Source organism: Talpa europaea, assembly GCF_964194135.1.
Source record: "Talpa europaea genome assembly, chromosome: 12".
In the NCBI taxonomy this organism is placed as follows: domain Eukaryota; kingdom Metazoa; phylum Chordata; class Mammalia; order Eulipotyphla; family Talpidae; genus Talpa; species Talpa europaea.
Window position 1 is genome coordinate 540,227 of NC_140079.1, and position 15,080 is coordinate 555,306.

Sequence of the window (15,080 nt, forward strand, 5' to 3'; positions counted from 1 at the left end):
ACACCCTGGGCCGTGTGCAGCCTGCGGGAGCAGGTCGCCGCGGGGGCTGTGGCTGGCTGGGGGAGGGGCGGGTAGGAGAAGAGCGGGCAGAGCTGGCCTGGGGGGCCCCCTTGGCAGGGCAGGACCTCGCCATCCCCAGGCGCAGAAATGGGCCCCGCCCCACAGTCAGACATTAAAGTGACTTTGTGCTGTCACCGAAAAAGCAAAAACTACAGACTTGTTCCCATGTGTTCGCGTGAAAGCTGCACCTGCGGGCAGAGGAGCCTCGCAGGCCGCCCGGGGTGTGGGAAGGAGCACGGAGGGGGCGGCTCTCTTCCCGCGGCCCCCGGAGCCCACTGGTGCCCGGCGCCTCCCACGTGGACGGCGGGAGGACACGCTGTGCCTCTGGAACGTCCAGGCCTGCGGGTCCTCTGGCCGCTGTCCTTGCACGTGTGAGAGCCACGAAGCGTCACGTGCAGCGAAGGCCTGAACAACAGGACAGTGTCCTTCTGGACGGAGGCTGCGGGTGTGGCCTGAGCCCGGGAGCTGCCCGCCGCCCACCTTCTGAAGCCGGTGGCGGGGCTGCCCGCGGGAGGCCGCCCAAGGCCTGCCCTTGACCCCGCCTGGCTGCCTCGCTGGAGCACAGGGGCCGCTCCTTGCCCCTGGGCGGCTGTTGGGACGCGGTGTGCAGTTGGCAGCGGCAGCGGGGGGAGAGGGGGACTGGGGTGCCCGGGTTTGCCAGGAAGGAAGGGTCATGCGCGTAGACAGCGCTTCGCCCCGCATTGCTGCTCGGGCAGAGTCATCTGAATGTTGCCGTTATGCGTCCAAAATGTGTAGACGTGTTAGTGAGAACATTAGCACTTGGGAAGGAAAGGCGCTGCTGTCTGATAAACACAGCAAATATTGAATAATGTCAAATATTTTAATGAGTTTCCATTGACTTTAGTTTGCAAATTATGGTAATGGAGTCAGGAGGAAGGTCTCGTTAGTGCAGCTGACGGGAGCGCCGCGTGCGGGTGCCGTGCGTGGGCCGTGTGTGTGTGTGTGTGTGTGTGTGTGTGTGTGCTGCATGCATGTACTGTGTGTGTGCTGCATGCATGTGCTGTGTGTGTGTGTGTGTGTGTGTGTGTGTGTGTGAAGCGCCTGAGCAGACACCCCCAACCCTGTAGCAGGCGCGGGGCTGCGCAGATAACCGAGGCAGAGCGACGCCGGAGGCAGAGCACGCGGCACCTCACCACGTCCGCTGCGGTGGGCGAGCTGCTGGCGCTGTCAGTCCGGCCCAGGGGGGCGGCGGCCTCTCCTGAGTGTCCCCGCAGGAGTGGCCACGTGCCCACTCGCCCTGTTCCCGCGGAGGCCTCCTCTTTGCTCCCAGTGACTCGTCCGCTCTGGGCAGGCTGGCTGGCCCATTCGCTGGACAAAGCAAAGGCCGTGGCGGCCTGAGGCGGCGCGGGGGGGGCGGTGCCGGCGCCAGCCGCGGGCACCTGGGCTGGGTTTGGGGCAGCCGCCGCTGCTGGATGTGGCCGGAAGTCAGCTGTGTGCCCCGATCGCGGCTGATGCTGCAGGGGCGAGACGCCAGCTTCCCGGACTTTGGCTTGGCGAAATCCACAGTACAGTGAAGCTGAGGTGGATGAGGAACTGAATTTAACAAATGTGCTGTTTCGTGGAGGTAACGTCGTTTGTAAACATTGTATGATGTAGGGGTCCGGGTCTCCCCTCTTTGGGTGGGAGTGTCCACACCCAGCACGAGCAGTCGCCGCTGGCCACTCAGTGCATGGCCCGGCCCCCCGGCCCTGGCCCTCGGCCAGGCATCCAGCGTGAGCTTGTTCCCTGCTGGCCACACGCCACTGAGCTCACGCTCGGCCTTTCCCCTCCTGCGGTCCCCTGAGCGCCCCGCCCCGAATCCCACTTTGCTGTTGTCTCAAAGAGAAGTTCTCTGTACCCTTGAGACTCAGTCATTTGACAGTTTCTTCACTGAAGAGCGCGTTGACCTTGGCGAGGTGCCTGATAGGGGAACAGCACGTCTCGCTCACGTGAGATGTGGGCAACTAGCAGGTTCGTCCCGAGGCCCCGACTCCGGCTTTGAGCTCCGTCGGCCGCAGTGCGGGTGTCGCTGGGGGGCCCCGGGAGCCACGGCTGCGGCAGCAGGGCCGGGTGGGCTGCTTCCCCGGGAGCGCGTCAGCGCCCACTCAGAGCCTGCTGTCTGCTCCCTCAGCGGCCCCGCTCCAGGCACTGTCTCCCAGGCCGTGCTTCCCGCGCTCGCTCCCCAGAACCGGGGCGCAGAGCTCAGCATCCAGAGCAGGCTCTGAGGGGAGGGCGGGGCTCTCTGTTTGCATTGCGTGTGGTGTCTTATTTGGGAGCCGAGAATGCAGCCGTTCACTCTCCCTCTGCTTCTCCCGCAGGCGCAGGCATGACGAGATGGGCGTAGCGATGGGACTCCCTGCGGGTCGCCGGCCTCCTCCCTCCTGCCTCATCGTCCTGCTGCTCAAGCTCTTGGCCACCGCGTCCCAGGGGCTGCCGGGGAGCGGGCCCCTGGGCTTCCACTTCACGCACCCCGTTTATAATGCCACTGTGCACGAGAACTCGGCCGCCAGGACCTATGTCAGCAGCCCCGGCAGGATGGGCATCGCCCTGGCCGACCGGTCCTGGGACGTCAAGTACAGGGTGGTGTCGGGGGACGAGGAGGGCTTCTTCAAGGCAGAGGAGGTGCTCATCGCAGACTTCTGCTTCCTCAGGATCCGAACGAAAGGCGGCAACTCGGCGATCCTGAACAGGGAAGTGCAGGACCACTACCTGCTGGTGGTCAAAGGCTCTGTCAGAGGAGAGGACCTGGAGGCCTGGACCAAGGTGAGTGTCCAGGTGCTGGACATGAACGACCTGCGGCCTCTGTTTTCACCCACCACGTACTCGGTGACCATAGCCGAGAGCACGCCGCTGCGGGCCAGCGTGGCCCAGGTGACTGCCACGGACGCAGACATCGGCTCCAACGGCGAGTTCTACTACTATTTCAAAAACAGGGTCGACCTCTTTTCTGTGCACCCCACCAGTGGCGTCATCTCCCTGAGTGGGAGGCTGAACTACGACGAGCAGGCCCGGCACGACCTGGAGGTGCTGGCCGTGGACCGGGGCATGAAGCTCTATGGCAACAACGGGGTGAGCAGCACCGCCAGGCTGCACGTGCACGTGGAGCGGGTGAACGCCCATGCCCCCACGCTGCGCGTGGCTGCCTTCGCCCCCTCCCCACTGGATGCAGAGCCCACCTACGCGCTGGTGACCGTGGAGGATCCCGACGAGGGGGCCAACGGGGAGGTGGAGTCCGTGTCCATAGTGGCGGGGGACCCGCTGGGCCAGTTCTTCCTGGCCAGGGACGAGACGTGGACGCATGAGTACCGGGTCAAGCAGCGGCGGCCGGTGGACTGGGCCAGCTTCCCCCTGGGCTGCAACCTCACCCTGCAGGCCAGGGACCGGGGCTCGCCGCCACGGCTGTCGGCAGCCACGCTGCTGCGCGTGCCCAACCCCCACAGGAACGTGGCCCCCGTCCGCTTCGAGAAGGAGCGGTACGAGGTGCGCGTCAGTGAGTTCGCCCCACCGGGCGTGGCGGTGGCCGTGGTCAAACTGCGCCCCGAGCCGCTGGGCACCGAGTACAGGCTGTCCCCCGGGGAGGACGCCCGGAGCTTCAGCATCAACGCACGGTCTGGCCTCATCGTCACAGCGCAGCCGCTCAGCGCCGCCCACAAGGACCTCTACCAGCTGGAGGTGACCAGCCGGGGCGGGGCCCTGCGGGCGCTCGTGGCTGTGACTGTCGAGGACGCCAACGACCACGCGCCCGAGTTCCAGCAGCCCTGGTACGAGGTGGCCGTGAACGAGAGCGTGCCGGTGGGCACGGGCGTGCTGGCCGTCTCCGCGTCTGACCGCGACCAGGGGGAGAACGGCTACATCACCTACAGCATCGCCAGCCTTGGCCCGCTGCCTTTCGCCATCAACCAGTTCACGGGCCTGGTCAGCACCACTGAGGAGCTGGACTTTGAGTCCTGCCCGGAAACCTACCGCTTCGTGGTGCGGGCCTCAGACTGGGGCGCGCCCTACCGGCACGAACGCGAGGTCAACGTCACGGTGCGCGTTCGCAATGCCAATGACAACCGGCCACTCTTTGAGAGGGTGGCCTGCCAGGGGGCCATTGCCCAGGACTTCCCGGTAGGGGGCCACGTCACTGCCGTGTCTGCCATCGACGTGGACGAGCTCGAGCTGGTCAAGTACCAGATCCTCTCTGGCAATGAGCTGGGCTTTTTCTACCTGAACCCGGACTCTGGGGTCCTACAGCTGAAGAAGTCCCTGGTGGACGCTGGCGCCCGCAACGCCCACTTTGCGCTCAGGATCACAGCGACCGACGGGGAGCACTTTGCGGACCCCACGTCTGTGAACATCTCGGTCCTGCAGGGGAAGGCGCCTTCCAAGAGCTTCAGCTGCAGAGAGACCCGCGTGGCGCAGAGGCTGGCGGAGAAGCTGCTCATGAAGGCCAAGGCCCATGGGCGGCTGCATCAGGGGGACGGGTTCCTGGACTTCTACGCTGCCAACAGGGAGGGCCCCCGCTTCGACAGATCGCTCCCCTCGGACTTGGCGGTCAGGGAGGACCTGCCTGTGGGCGCCGCCGTCCTGAGGGTCCGGGCCTCCGACCCAGACGCCGGCTTCAATGGGAAGGTGCTGTTCACCATCGCCGATGGCAACACGGACAGCTGCTTCAGCATCGACATGGACACTGGGCAGCTGACGGTGCTGATGCCACTGGACCGTGAGCGCACGGACCTCTACCTCCTCAACATCACCGCCTACGACCTGGGGACACCGCAGAGGGCTGCGTGGCGGCTGCTGACCGTCACCGTAGAGGATGTAAATGACAACAGCCCCGTGTTCGTGCAGGACGGCTACGTGGCCAGCGTGCCGGAGAGTGCGGGCGTCGGCACACAGCTCATCCAGGTGGAGGCCCGGGACCCGGACCAGGGCGCCAACGGGGAGGTGACCTACTCCCTGCTGACCGACGCCCGGCAGTTTGCCATCAACAGCTCCACCGGCGTCGTGTACGTGGCCGACCAGCTGGACCGGGAGTCCAGAGCCAGCTACTCACTGAGGATAGAAGCCAGGGACAGGGCGGACGGTGGGCAGCAGCTGTCCTCGGTGGCCACGCTGCGCGTGCTGCTGGACGACGTCAACGACTGTGCCCCGGCCTTCGTGCCCCGCGGCTACCGCGCCAAGGTCCCGGAGGACCTCCCGGTGGGCACGGTCGTGGCCTGGCTAGAGACCCACGACCCGGACCTGGGCCCCGGGGGGCAGGTGCGCTACTCGCTGGTCAACGACGAGGGCGGGAGGTTCGAGGTGGACAGGGCCAGCGGGGCCGTGCGGCTGCGCCGGGAGCTGGACTACGAGAAGCAGCAGTTCTACAACCTGACGGTGCGCGCCAAGGACAAGGGCCGGCCCGTGTCCCTGTCCTCCGTGTCCTTTGTGGCGGTGGAGGTGGTGGACGTCAACGAGAATCTGCACGCACCCCGCTTCCCGGACTTCGTGGTGCTGGGCTCGGTGCGGGAGGACGCGCGTGTGGGCAGCAGCGTGCTGCGGGTGGCCGCCCGCGACGAGGACCCGGGCCGGGACGGGGAGCTGCGCTACTCCATCCGCGACGGCAGCGGCCTGGGCCGCTTCAGCATCGACGAGGACTCCGGTGAGTCCGGCGGTGGGGTGGGCAGGTCTCGGGTCCCGCGGTCTGGCCGGCACACGCGACCCCGGTGTGTGCGTCCCCGCCCCGGGGGGCGCAAGTGCGCTTTATAAGAAATGGGCATTAAGGTTGAATTGTCGTGATGGAGTTTTGGAGAAACGTTTGAAACGTGGGGAAGTCCCAGTCAGTCCATGGTTCCTGCTGCTTGTCAGCCCGAGGGCCACCCCTTGCCCCCCACCCTGGTGCCCCGGCCCTGCGTGGTGCCCGCAGAGAGCACACCCCTCGTCCCAGCCCCTCACCCCTTGCCCTGGCCAAGTCTGCCACAGGGTGGGGGTGTCGGGCTTTGTGGCGTCCAGGACACAGCCAGGCCGTCGTCTCAACACCCACGGGCACCTTGTTCCTGGCATCGAGGTCACGGTGGACACAGGCCATGGGAGGGCGTCTGCGGAGACCCAGTGCACATTGGTCCATGGGGGGCCCAAGGAGCTGTGCTTGGTCTGTGGAAGCGGCCGACACGCCGCGCCCGGAGTCAGGGCCCTGTGCAGCGGCTCTAGCTGTGGCCTGGGCTGGGGACTCCTTGGCCTCCATGAGGAAGAGTCAGTGCCAGGGATGGGTCACCTGGTACCCCTCAGCAGAGCCGACCAATGGCTCTTGGACAGGCAGAGTCGGGGCAGGAGGAAGTCCCTTCACTGAGCTCTGCCCCATGCTGGGCCTTTACCTGCTAAGGCCCCCGTGGCAGCGCCAGCCGGGGCCATGCTCGGGGCATGGCTGTGGGCCTCCAGCGCCTGGGTGGGTCGGCGGGGCCTGCAGGAGACCTCAGAGCAGACTCTCGGGGCGCCCGGCCGACATAGCCACAGCCCGCCCCCACCCAGAGAGTACCGCTTCGCCACGGGTGGGTGCTGGGGCGCTGGTGGGGGGGTCGCTGGGGGCGCTGAGGGCGCTGGGGTGGGGAAGGTCTGCTGGAGGTGCCGCGGCTTGGTCTCCTCCGGGGCTCTTCACCTGCAGCTCCTGGTCACCAGCTTGCCAGCAGCGGGAGGGTGAAAGCCAAGAAGGGGGTCTGTGGGCTGAGAAGATGAGGGGCTTTCTGTCTGGGGGCACCCTGGCCGGTCCAGACCTCAGGAGGCTGGTCTTTGAGCTCCCTGCCCCTGCCCAGCGCCCAGCCCTCCCGGCTTGGCATGGCCGCTTGGCCTCGCAGCTCTGTCCTGGCTGCTGTCCTGGTCCTGGCCTGGGCTCTGGAGCCGCGGAGGCGGCCCTCACCCCGGGAGGCGACGGGTCTGCCCCGTGCGCGTCCAGAGACACAAGAGCCCCGGCCATAGCACCGGTTCGATCCTGGCCAGCCGGCGAGGGTCCCACATGGCGCGCAGACCTCTCCTGTCTCGCCCGCTGCTCCCCTCAGCAGTGGATTTCGTCAGTCTGCCTGTTCTGTGCCCTGCTCTGTCTCTGGTGAACCCCAGCCACACCCAAACTGGAAGCAAATACTCAGGAAGGGGTAGCGGAGGAAGGGAGGTCTGTGCAGTGGAGGCTGCAGCCCCGGGGACAGGGCCGGGGGATCCGGAGCTGAACGACCGTCCTGACCAGGCCAACAGCAGCTTCCTAGAGTCCCTGCGAGTGGTCCAGCGGCGTAGTCCAGGGAAACGGGAAAAAATACTGAAGTTGACATGAAGCCATAGAAGACCACGACTCGCTAAAGCAAGTCTGAGAGTTCGGAGACCTATTTTGTTCGGTTTTAAACTGTTCCCAAGCAGCAGCGTGGTGATGGCCAGAGACAGGCGCACAGATCAGCAGGCTAGACGGGTCTCTCCGGCCTCGGTCATGACAGCGGGCCGGGAGGGCAGGGGGAGAGGGGGCCGGCCGGCAGCACGGGGACCCCCGGCCTCGTGTCCGGAAGTGCGGCTGCCTGCCCGCAGCTGCACGCAGAGAGGAGCGCGGCAGGGGTGAAGATTTGAGCTTGACCTGAAGGCAGCACCCCTGTGGCCCCTAGCGGCCAGGAGTCCTGCCCCATACAGGGAGGGCACAGGAGAAAGCCAGGGGGGCTGCTGCACTGAGACGCCTGCGCAGAAGCGTGGGGACCAGCGAGCTGGCGCGAAGGGGCCGCGGAGACGGAAGAGCTGCCCACCAGGGTCACCGCGGCCTCTGCCCAGGGGCCCACAGTGAGGGCTGTGTAAGGGGGGACGCCTTCACCAAGGGAGTCTCTGCCGTTCACGAGGGAATGGGGTGCAGAGCGCGACGGTCAGCACGGGGGACAGCGCTGCGCTGTCTCGGCAGTGCGCGGCATGAGGGAGGGAAGGCCAGCGTGGACCCTGGACGCCAGGGGAGGCCAAGGGCGTGGAGGAGCAGGCGTTGGTTTTGGTGGGTGCTGGCTTTTGGGTTTTGAAAAGGTGGCCCCTGAAACCTGCCCTGAGACGCCGGCCTGCATGGAACCAGGACGGCCCACTGTGGAGGCCTGCCCGCCGTGCCCTCCTGCGGCTGCGCCTGTGTCGGGGATGCGCCGGGCCATGCCCGGCAGAGGGCAGTTCCGGGGGTGACTTGAATGACGAGACTGGGTTCTTGGCAGGTTTATTCCGAGCAAAAAGAGGTTAGCGGGAGTCTGGGTCCTCCCGGCTCTGGCCTGAAGCCCCGGACTCCTCTGGGAACCTGGGGCAGGCACAGAAGCGGCCGGCGCGGGGTCCCTCAGAGGCTGACTCTTCAGGACACTGGCCGGGATGTGCAGTTAGGGGGCGAGTAAGAGGCTTTCAAGTGGGACTCAGAGCAGGCTGGGCGGGAGAGCAAGGCTGTGTGCCCACCGTGGACACGGCAAAGTCGGAATCCGACTGGACCAGGAGGCGCAGGGCCCGTGTCTGGCGGGTTACAGGGCCTCGTCCGGAACTGCTCGCACAGAACTGCTGCCTTTCACCAGGCCATGCCGCGGTGTGGGAGGCCCCAGCCCCGTGACTGCCTGACCCAGATTCCTGCAGATGCCGGAGCAGGGGAGGGCAGACGTGTGGCTGGCAAAGGGCCCGTGGGGAGCCCGGCACCCACAGAGTCCGACTGCCGTTCCCTGGGAGGTCACGTGGCAGAGGCCTGCTAGGAGGCAGCACCAGCACAGGCCTTCCTGCCCGCCCCTCGCCCTGTCTCTTTCTGAAGCCATGACACCTTCGGGCACCGCTTCCCTGTGAGCGGCACCCGGCTGGGGGCCTCCGCATGGGGAGGGGGCCCCGAGGGCCCCCAGAGAGAGGCTGCGAGTGGACACGTGTGGCTTTTATTGTCTCTACATTTTTTTTTTTAAGATTTATTTTTTTACACGGGAACCGGAGTATAAGCCAGATGTGTGGGGGATGAGAGGATTCACCAGAGAGCGGGGAGCAGAGCAGGCAGACAGACGGAGGACACTGCTGAGGGGAGCAGCGGGGAGACAGGAGAGGTCTGCCGTGCCATGTAGGCATCTCCGCTGCTGGCAGGGATCGAACTGGCACTGCAGAGACTGAGGACAGCTCCACAGCGCTGCGCTCAACCGCCTGCGCCACCAGGGAGGCCTTGTCTCTACCATTTTTTCTGTCTGATGTAGCATCTGTCTTCATCACACTGTCAGCCAGTTGTTTTCTGTTGTGAATTATGTTTACGGTTGTCTGGGTCAGGCCTTCCTGGGGGCGCAGGGGTTAGTCTCAGGCTATCAAGCTATTGGCAGCCACTGCAGCATGAGTTGGATCCCAGCCAGGGAGCGACCCACAGGCGCAGCAGACCCCTCCCGTCTCCCCGCTGCTCCCCTCGGCAGAGTGTCTCAGTGGATCCACCTGTTCTGCTCCCCGCTCTGTCTCTGGGGAGTCCTCTCACCCCTGCACCTCTGGCCTGCACCCCAGCTCTTGTGTGCACACATAAATAATAAATCTTAAAAAGATTATGCGGGTCATTATGAAGCTAGAAAATGTGAATAAGCCGAAAAGAAACAAGCAACAGAAAAGAAAGCCCCCCAGGGACTTCCTGCGCCCCAGGGACACTGCTTGCTACTGTGCGGAGGCGGGACGTGGCCCCTGCTCGGGGGGCGCGGCGGGGTGTGACTCCATCTCTCTGGAACTTGGTTTCTTATTTGGTAAAACCAGAGTCCCCACCTCAAGAAAATGCCTTGCTGCATTTAAAAGACAGGGGAGTCGTGAGTGTCTCCAGGGGCTGCTGAGGACCTGCGTGACGGGGTCTGGGTGCCACGGGAGCGCGGCCTGGCTGTTCCCGCAGCAGCTCCTGCCAGGAGGGCCCCCGGCAAGGGCCTGGCACTCACCAGCCAGGCCGGTCTTAGTGGAAGGACGGGGGGCCGTCTGCCTCCTGGGGAGCACGGGCTTGAGCGGACAAGCAGCGGGGAAGCCCTGGGGCCCAGCATGCAGGGCTCTGGTGGGGCTGGGAGGCTCCCTGGGGGTGGCAGCGAGCATGGGGTGGGCAGGGCAGCTCGCCAGGGCTTCCTCAGGCACTGTTTCATGCTGCCTCTCGACCAGCATCTTCAGTGCTCGGGGCCGGGCGTGTCAGAGGCGTGTGCTGGGCGTGCTCTTGTCCGGAGACCTGCCCTGGGCCTGCACATGCACGGGGCTCGCAGGGAGCCAGCAGGCCTAGGGCTGTGGGTGCCATGTTTGTGTCTGTGTGTGTGTGTGTGTGTGTGTGCGCGCGCGTGTGAGTGTGTGTTTTCTAGGTCAACAGGGCCAGACCGCAGGCCGCCCCCTGGTTTTGGAAATGACTTCAGTGGGCACAGCTGCTGCCCGCAGAGGGCGCTGACCCCCGGAAGCCGGGGAAGAGGGCGGCCAGGGCCCGCTCACCACTCGGAAGCCAGCACTCGAGACGAGCGTCATGGGAGGAAATTAGGTTTCATCGGGAGCCGCACCCCGAGAAGGGGTGGCTGCTGTCTCAAAGGCCGTCTCCCCAAACTGGGGGGCATTAGGGACGTGTGGGGTGCAGAGGAAGGGAGAGCTGCTGGGTCTGCCCCGGCAGGACCCCCAGGAAGCAGGCGGGGCCCCGGGAGCTGCGCACACCCCCTCTCCCTCCAAGCTTGGTCTTCCGGCTCTGTTGGGCCTGGCCCGAGGGGCGCTTCTCAGCACGTCGGGAGCCGGGACAGCCTGGCCCCGCTTCCCGGCTCCCTGGCCCCGTCCGCAGGAAGAGGTGGACAGGAGCAGAGCCAGGCGAGCGAGCAGGTGCTGCGACCGTCCTCCCGGGCGTGGGGGCCTTGCCCCACCTGGGCTTGTCCTGAGCATCTCGCGGGAGGCGGGCAGGCCGGGTCTTGGGGTGCGAGCACCCCGCCCGCTCTCGGCTGCCCCGCGCCACCATTTCCAGGGGGCGGCCTCACCTCTCCCCGGGGACGTGGCTGGAGCAAGTTGCCGTCCACCCCGGGCCTGGAGGGGAGGGTGCGCTCCCCCCTCACTCACCCCTGCCGATAATTCCAGTCGCGCAGACTCGAGGCCGCGGGCAGGCCGGCCCGGGCGTCTCCCGCGGTCCTGTTTCCACACGCGGGCCGCGCAGGCAGACTCGAGCGCCGGCGGCTCCCGCTCCCGGAGTACCACTTGCTTCCCATTACGCTGTGTTTCCTTTTTAGCAAATTGCTAAGAAACAGTAACGCAATTGATTGAAATGATGTCCATCGCGCACAGCCTCGAAGACGGCGGCGGCGTCTTACGCTCCGTCATACCGCCGCTCTTGGCTCCCGTGAGCTGTGGTCTCAGCCACGCTCGAAGAACACCCGGGTTGACTCCATTTACTAACTTTCTCGTTTTCCGTTAACCGCGGTTTCCTGTCTCACGCCGCCCCGGCCCGCTGCTGCTGCTGACTCGACAGCAACGCCTTTCAAGAGAACAAACCACCCGTCCTTGGTGGGTCTCCCGTGTTTATTTGTAAAGTCTCACCTTTAATGTTGCAACTGGGCGCCACTTTGAGTTTCACCGTGTTCCTCCTTGCGGCTGGCTGGGTGGCGGGTGCCTGGACACCTGAGCAACACTTTCTTTTCTCTTCATGTTTGGACACGGAGAGGTGGTTCTCTTTCCATTTCTTCAGCTCTTTTTTTGCAGAATTAATTGGAAAAGCTGTTTGTCCCATATTAATAAGCTCCTGTTTGGTGTGTATTCCTCCGTGGCCCCTCGGCCGTGGCCGCAGTCTAAGCCCGCGTGGGTCAGCTCCCCAGTGGCCGTGGCTTGGCCTGCTGTGGCTGGGAGGTGGCCGCGTGCTGGGAACCGAGCACATGTGTGCTTCCCTGGCCTTGTGACATTTTCAGGAGCTGCTTTTGCACATAAAAAATAATTTCTCTCCAAACACACCTGAACAGAAAGTTTCCAGAAATGCTGTCTTTGGGGAAGGATGTATTTCGTATTTTACTGAGTCTCCCTTAAAGTACTGACGGTGTGAAGTCGTGTTCTGGAGGTGCTGGCCTCGGAGAGCGGGTCCCGGGGTTCACTCTGGGAACGGTGTCCCCAGAGCTGCCCTCTCAGCGGCACCGGCGGGTTCCCAGGCGGGTCTCCCCGCGACACAGGGACGCGGGCTGCATCCAGAGGGCGGGTTTCCTGTGAAGAAGGGAGCGGGAATGAGGACACTGGCCTGGACGCCAGCGGGCGGAGGGGCTGCCCCGGAGGGACGGGTTTCCGGGGAGGGGCCTGCGTGGCCACAGCCGGGCGGCCGGGGGAGCTGCCCCTGCCGAGGGGGTCAGTGTGGAGAACCCCGGTGTGGCCGCTGCCCCTCCCGGGGCAGAGGCCGTCCTGATCCGTCTTCTCTTTGGGAGGGGCTCGCTCCTTTGTGGGGTGGTTCATTTTTGTTGATTTGGGGTAACTCGGTAGAATTTGAAAGGGACCAGGGATTCCACAGTGGCCTCCACCTGCACACCCCACGTCCCACGCCGACGCCCCCACAGCCTCTGCCGGGCTGCGCGGCCTGAGGTGGTGCCGGCATTTTCACTTCCAGAGCGGGTTTAACGGTGACTTGCCCCCCACCCAGCCCCATCGGCCGTTCCTGGCCCCGCGTTGCCCCCGCCACGGTTTTTGTTCTTTCCCCGTCACGTCCCTTCCCTTGCTCGGCCAGGCGCGCTTTGTCCCAAGACACGGCACCTTCTCCTTGGGGGACAGTGGGGGGCTGGGCATCTGCGCCCCGGCCCGCTGAGGGCTGCCCTCCTTGTTCGGGCTGTGCTGCCGTGGGGTGCCCGGCGGGTAGAGGGGCTGTGGCGGGAGGCCCCGCCTCCGAGCCACGGGGTTCGTGTCATGCGCCCCCAGCTGAGGAGCTGCCGCCCGCGGCCGTTCCTGCCTCACCTCTCAGTCCACGCCTGACGCGCGGCTCCTGCGTCCCCTGCCAAGCCAGACCCTCCCGCGTGTGGGGGCCGCGTCCCTGGCGTGTCTGGGAGTGTGGACAGCCAGAGGGGCAGCCCCGGCCTGCGGGTGGGGGCAGGGCTGCGGGTGCTGGGTGGGGCGGAGGGGGTACCGCCCCGCTGGCGGGGGGGCTCTGTGAGGTCGCACGGGCGCTCTAAGAACTGACCACGCAGCCCCGCAGTATGGCTGCCAGCCGCCCCGCGGGGCCAACACCAACACCCGAGGGGCTCGGCGCTCCGGGCCGCTCCCAGGTCCTGCAGCGTGATGGTGTCTAAGCAAGTTCAGAAGTGACAGTTCCAGGGGCCTCTGGCGACACACACGGGCATCTTGAGTGGGCGCCGGCGGGAGGGCGGGAGGGGCAGGGGCCCGGGGTGCGGAGCCTGGCGAGGCCGAGCCCGCGGAGGAGTAAGAGCGAGCCCCAGATTCAGGAAGACACGGGGTGCCCGCCGGGCGGACAGACGGGAGGAGCGCGCGCTCTCCAGGGAGGAAAGTGGGTCCCTCGCGGAGGGCTGAGCCCTCGCCCCAAGCATCCAGCCTGCACCTGGCTGGAAGCCGCTGCGCGGGGGCCTGGGCCTGCCCCGCCTCTCTGGGCTCCGGGCCGTGGTCAGGGACGCGGCGTCGGAGACGTGCCCGTGCCGCCCGCGGAGGCGCAGCGCGTCAGACCCGGGAGTACTCTCACTTCACGGCCAATCCGCGCGCGTCTCAATCACGCTGGAAGTGAAAGTGGCCTCGGAATCAGTTTGCTGGGTCCGAAGAAGGCCCTCGCCGCCCCCAGCCCTGCGCCGCAGCCCCCGTCCGCCCTCCGTGTGCCCGTCCGTCCCTCCACCGCGGCCGGGCCCGGCCGGGCTCGTCGGCATGAGTCCCCGGGCTCTCAGAACGTGCATCTGTCTGCCTGACGGGAGCCGGGGGGGCACGCTTGGGAGACTGGCACAGCAGCTGCCCCGGCCACGCGGCCTCGTGAGCAGAGGCCAGAGGCAGAACTGTCTGGCTGGGCTGCGAGCTCCCGCCGACCAGGGACCAGGGGGGCTGGCCCCGGAGCCCAGGGGACGCCGGCTGCACTCCGGGCTGCGAGCTCCCGCTGACCCAGGAGCCCAGGGGGCGCCGGCCTCCACACCCGCTGCACCTGCCGCCGCCCGTCCCCGCCCCAGAAGCCAGGCGGGGCCCTCGCGCGCTGGTCCCCACCCTCCCTCGCCCTCTGCCCCCGCCCAGTCGGGGTAGACAGGCCGCTGCTGGGGCCTTCATCCAGAACCCCCCCCGCCCCCGGCCGACTGGTCCACTCCCCGCCGCCCGCAGGCGCCTGGACACAAGCGTCCTCTGTGTGCTTTTTAGCAGCTGCTGACCCTCAGGCCCAGACAGAGAACCAGAACGCCTGGCGCGGGCCGGAGCTGGCGTGGCCGGGGCTGCTGCTTCGGTGGACCTGACCTGGCTCTGCTTTAATCTGCTCTCAGCGTGGGGGGTCCCGACCGTCCTCCGGGGCTGTGGCGGCGGGCAGCCGCCCTGAAGGGGAGGCCCCAGCCACAGGCCGGCTCGCGCTCCCGGGGCCCCGGGCCATGCGCAGCGAGGGTGCGGGTGTCTGCGGGGCTTGGCGTGTGCGCGGTCCATACCCAGATGCGCCTGTGTGTGCACGTGTTTGCCGTGGGTTGGCGTGTGCACGTGTGTTTACATGTGTGCACGAGGGAGGGGAGCATGTGCCCCGTGCGTGTGCGGTGGACCCGCCTCTGCCCGCCCCCTGCTCTCCGGCTCCGTCCGTCCGTGATTGATGGGGTTCAGGAACCGACATGTGCCCGGCGCTGCCCCTGACCCCGCGCTCCGGCTGGGCTGCCACGTTTCCTCCCGCCCCGGCTCGTCACCATCTAGCAGCAGATTCTGACGCGTGCAAATTAATAATCGCTCCGTCAGAATGAACACGGCGACCTCTGCGCGCGACGGGGTGGGAGGGGGCGAAGCCGCTCGGGAACACGGGATCGCAGTTCAACAAGAGAAGCAGCACTTTGTGGTGCGTGTGCTGTGTGTGAGACGGTGTGTGTGGCATGTGTGTGTGAGGTGTGTGTGGCGTGTGTGTGAGGTGTATGTGAGGTGTGTGTGTGGGGGGTGTGTGAGGTGTG

At 66.3% G+C, this 15,080-nt stretch overlaps 1 protein-coding gene across 1 annotated transcript in view; it reads left to right on the forward strand.

The window, feature by feature from the left end:
• Window positions 1-2,394: 2,394 nt before the first annotated feature.
• FAT3 (FAT atypical cadherin 3) overlaps window positions 2,395-15,080 on the forward strand; it is a gene marked incomplete at both ends in the record, with an annotated part of 83,473 nt that continues 70,787 nt past the window's right edge. Inside the window, one exon of the mRNA XM_084248506.1 lies at window positions 2,395-5,686. Within this exon, the coding sequence (XP_084104632.1) occupies window positions 2,395-5,686 (3,292 nt within the window). The remainder of the gene's footprint in view (window positions 5,687-15,080) is intronic.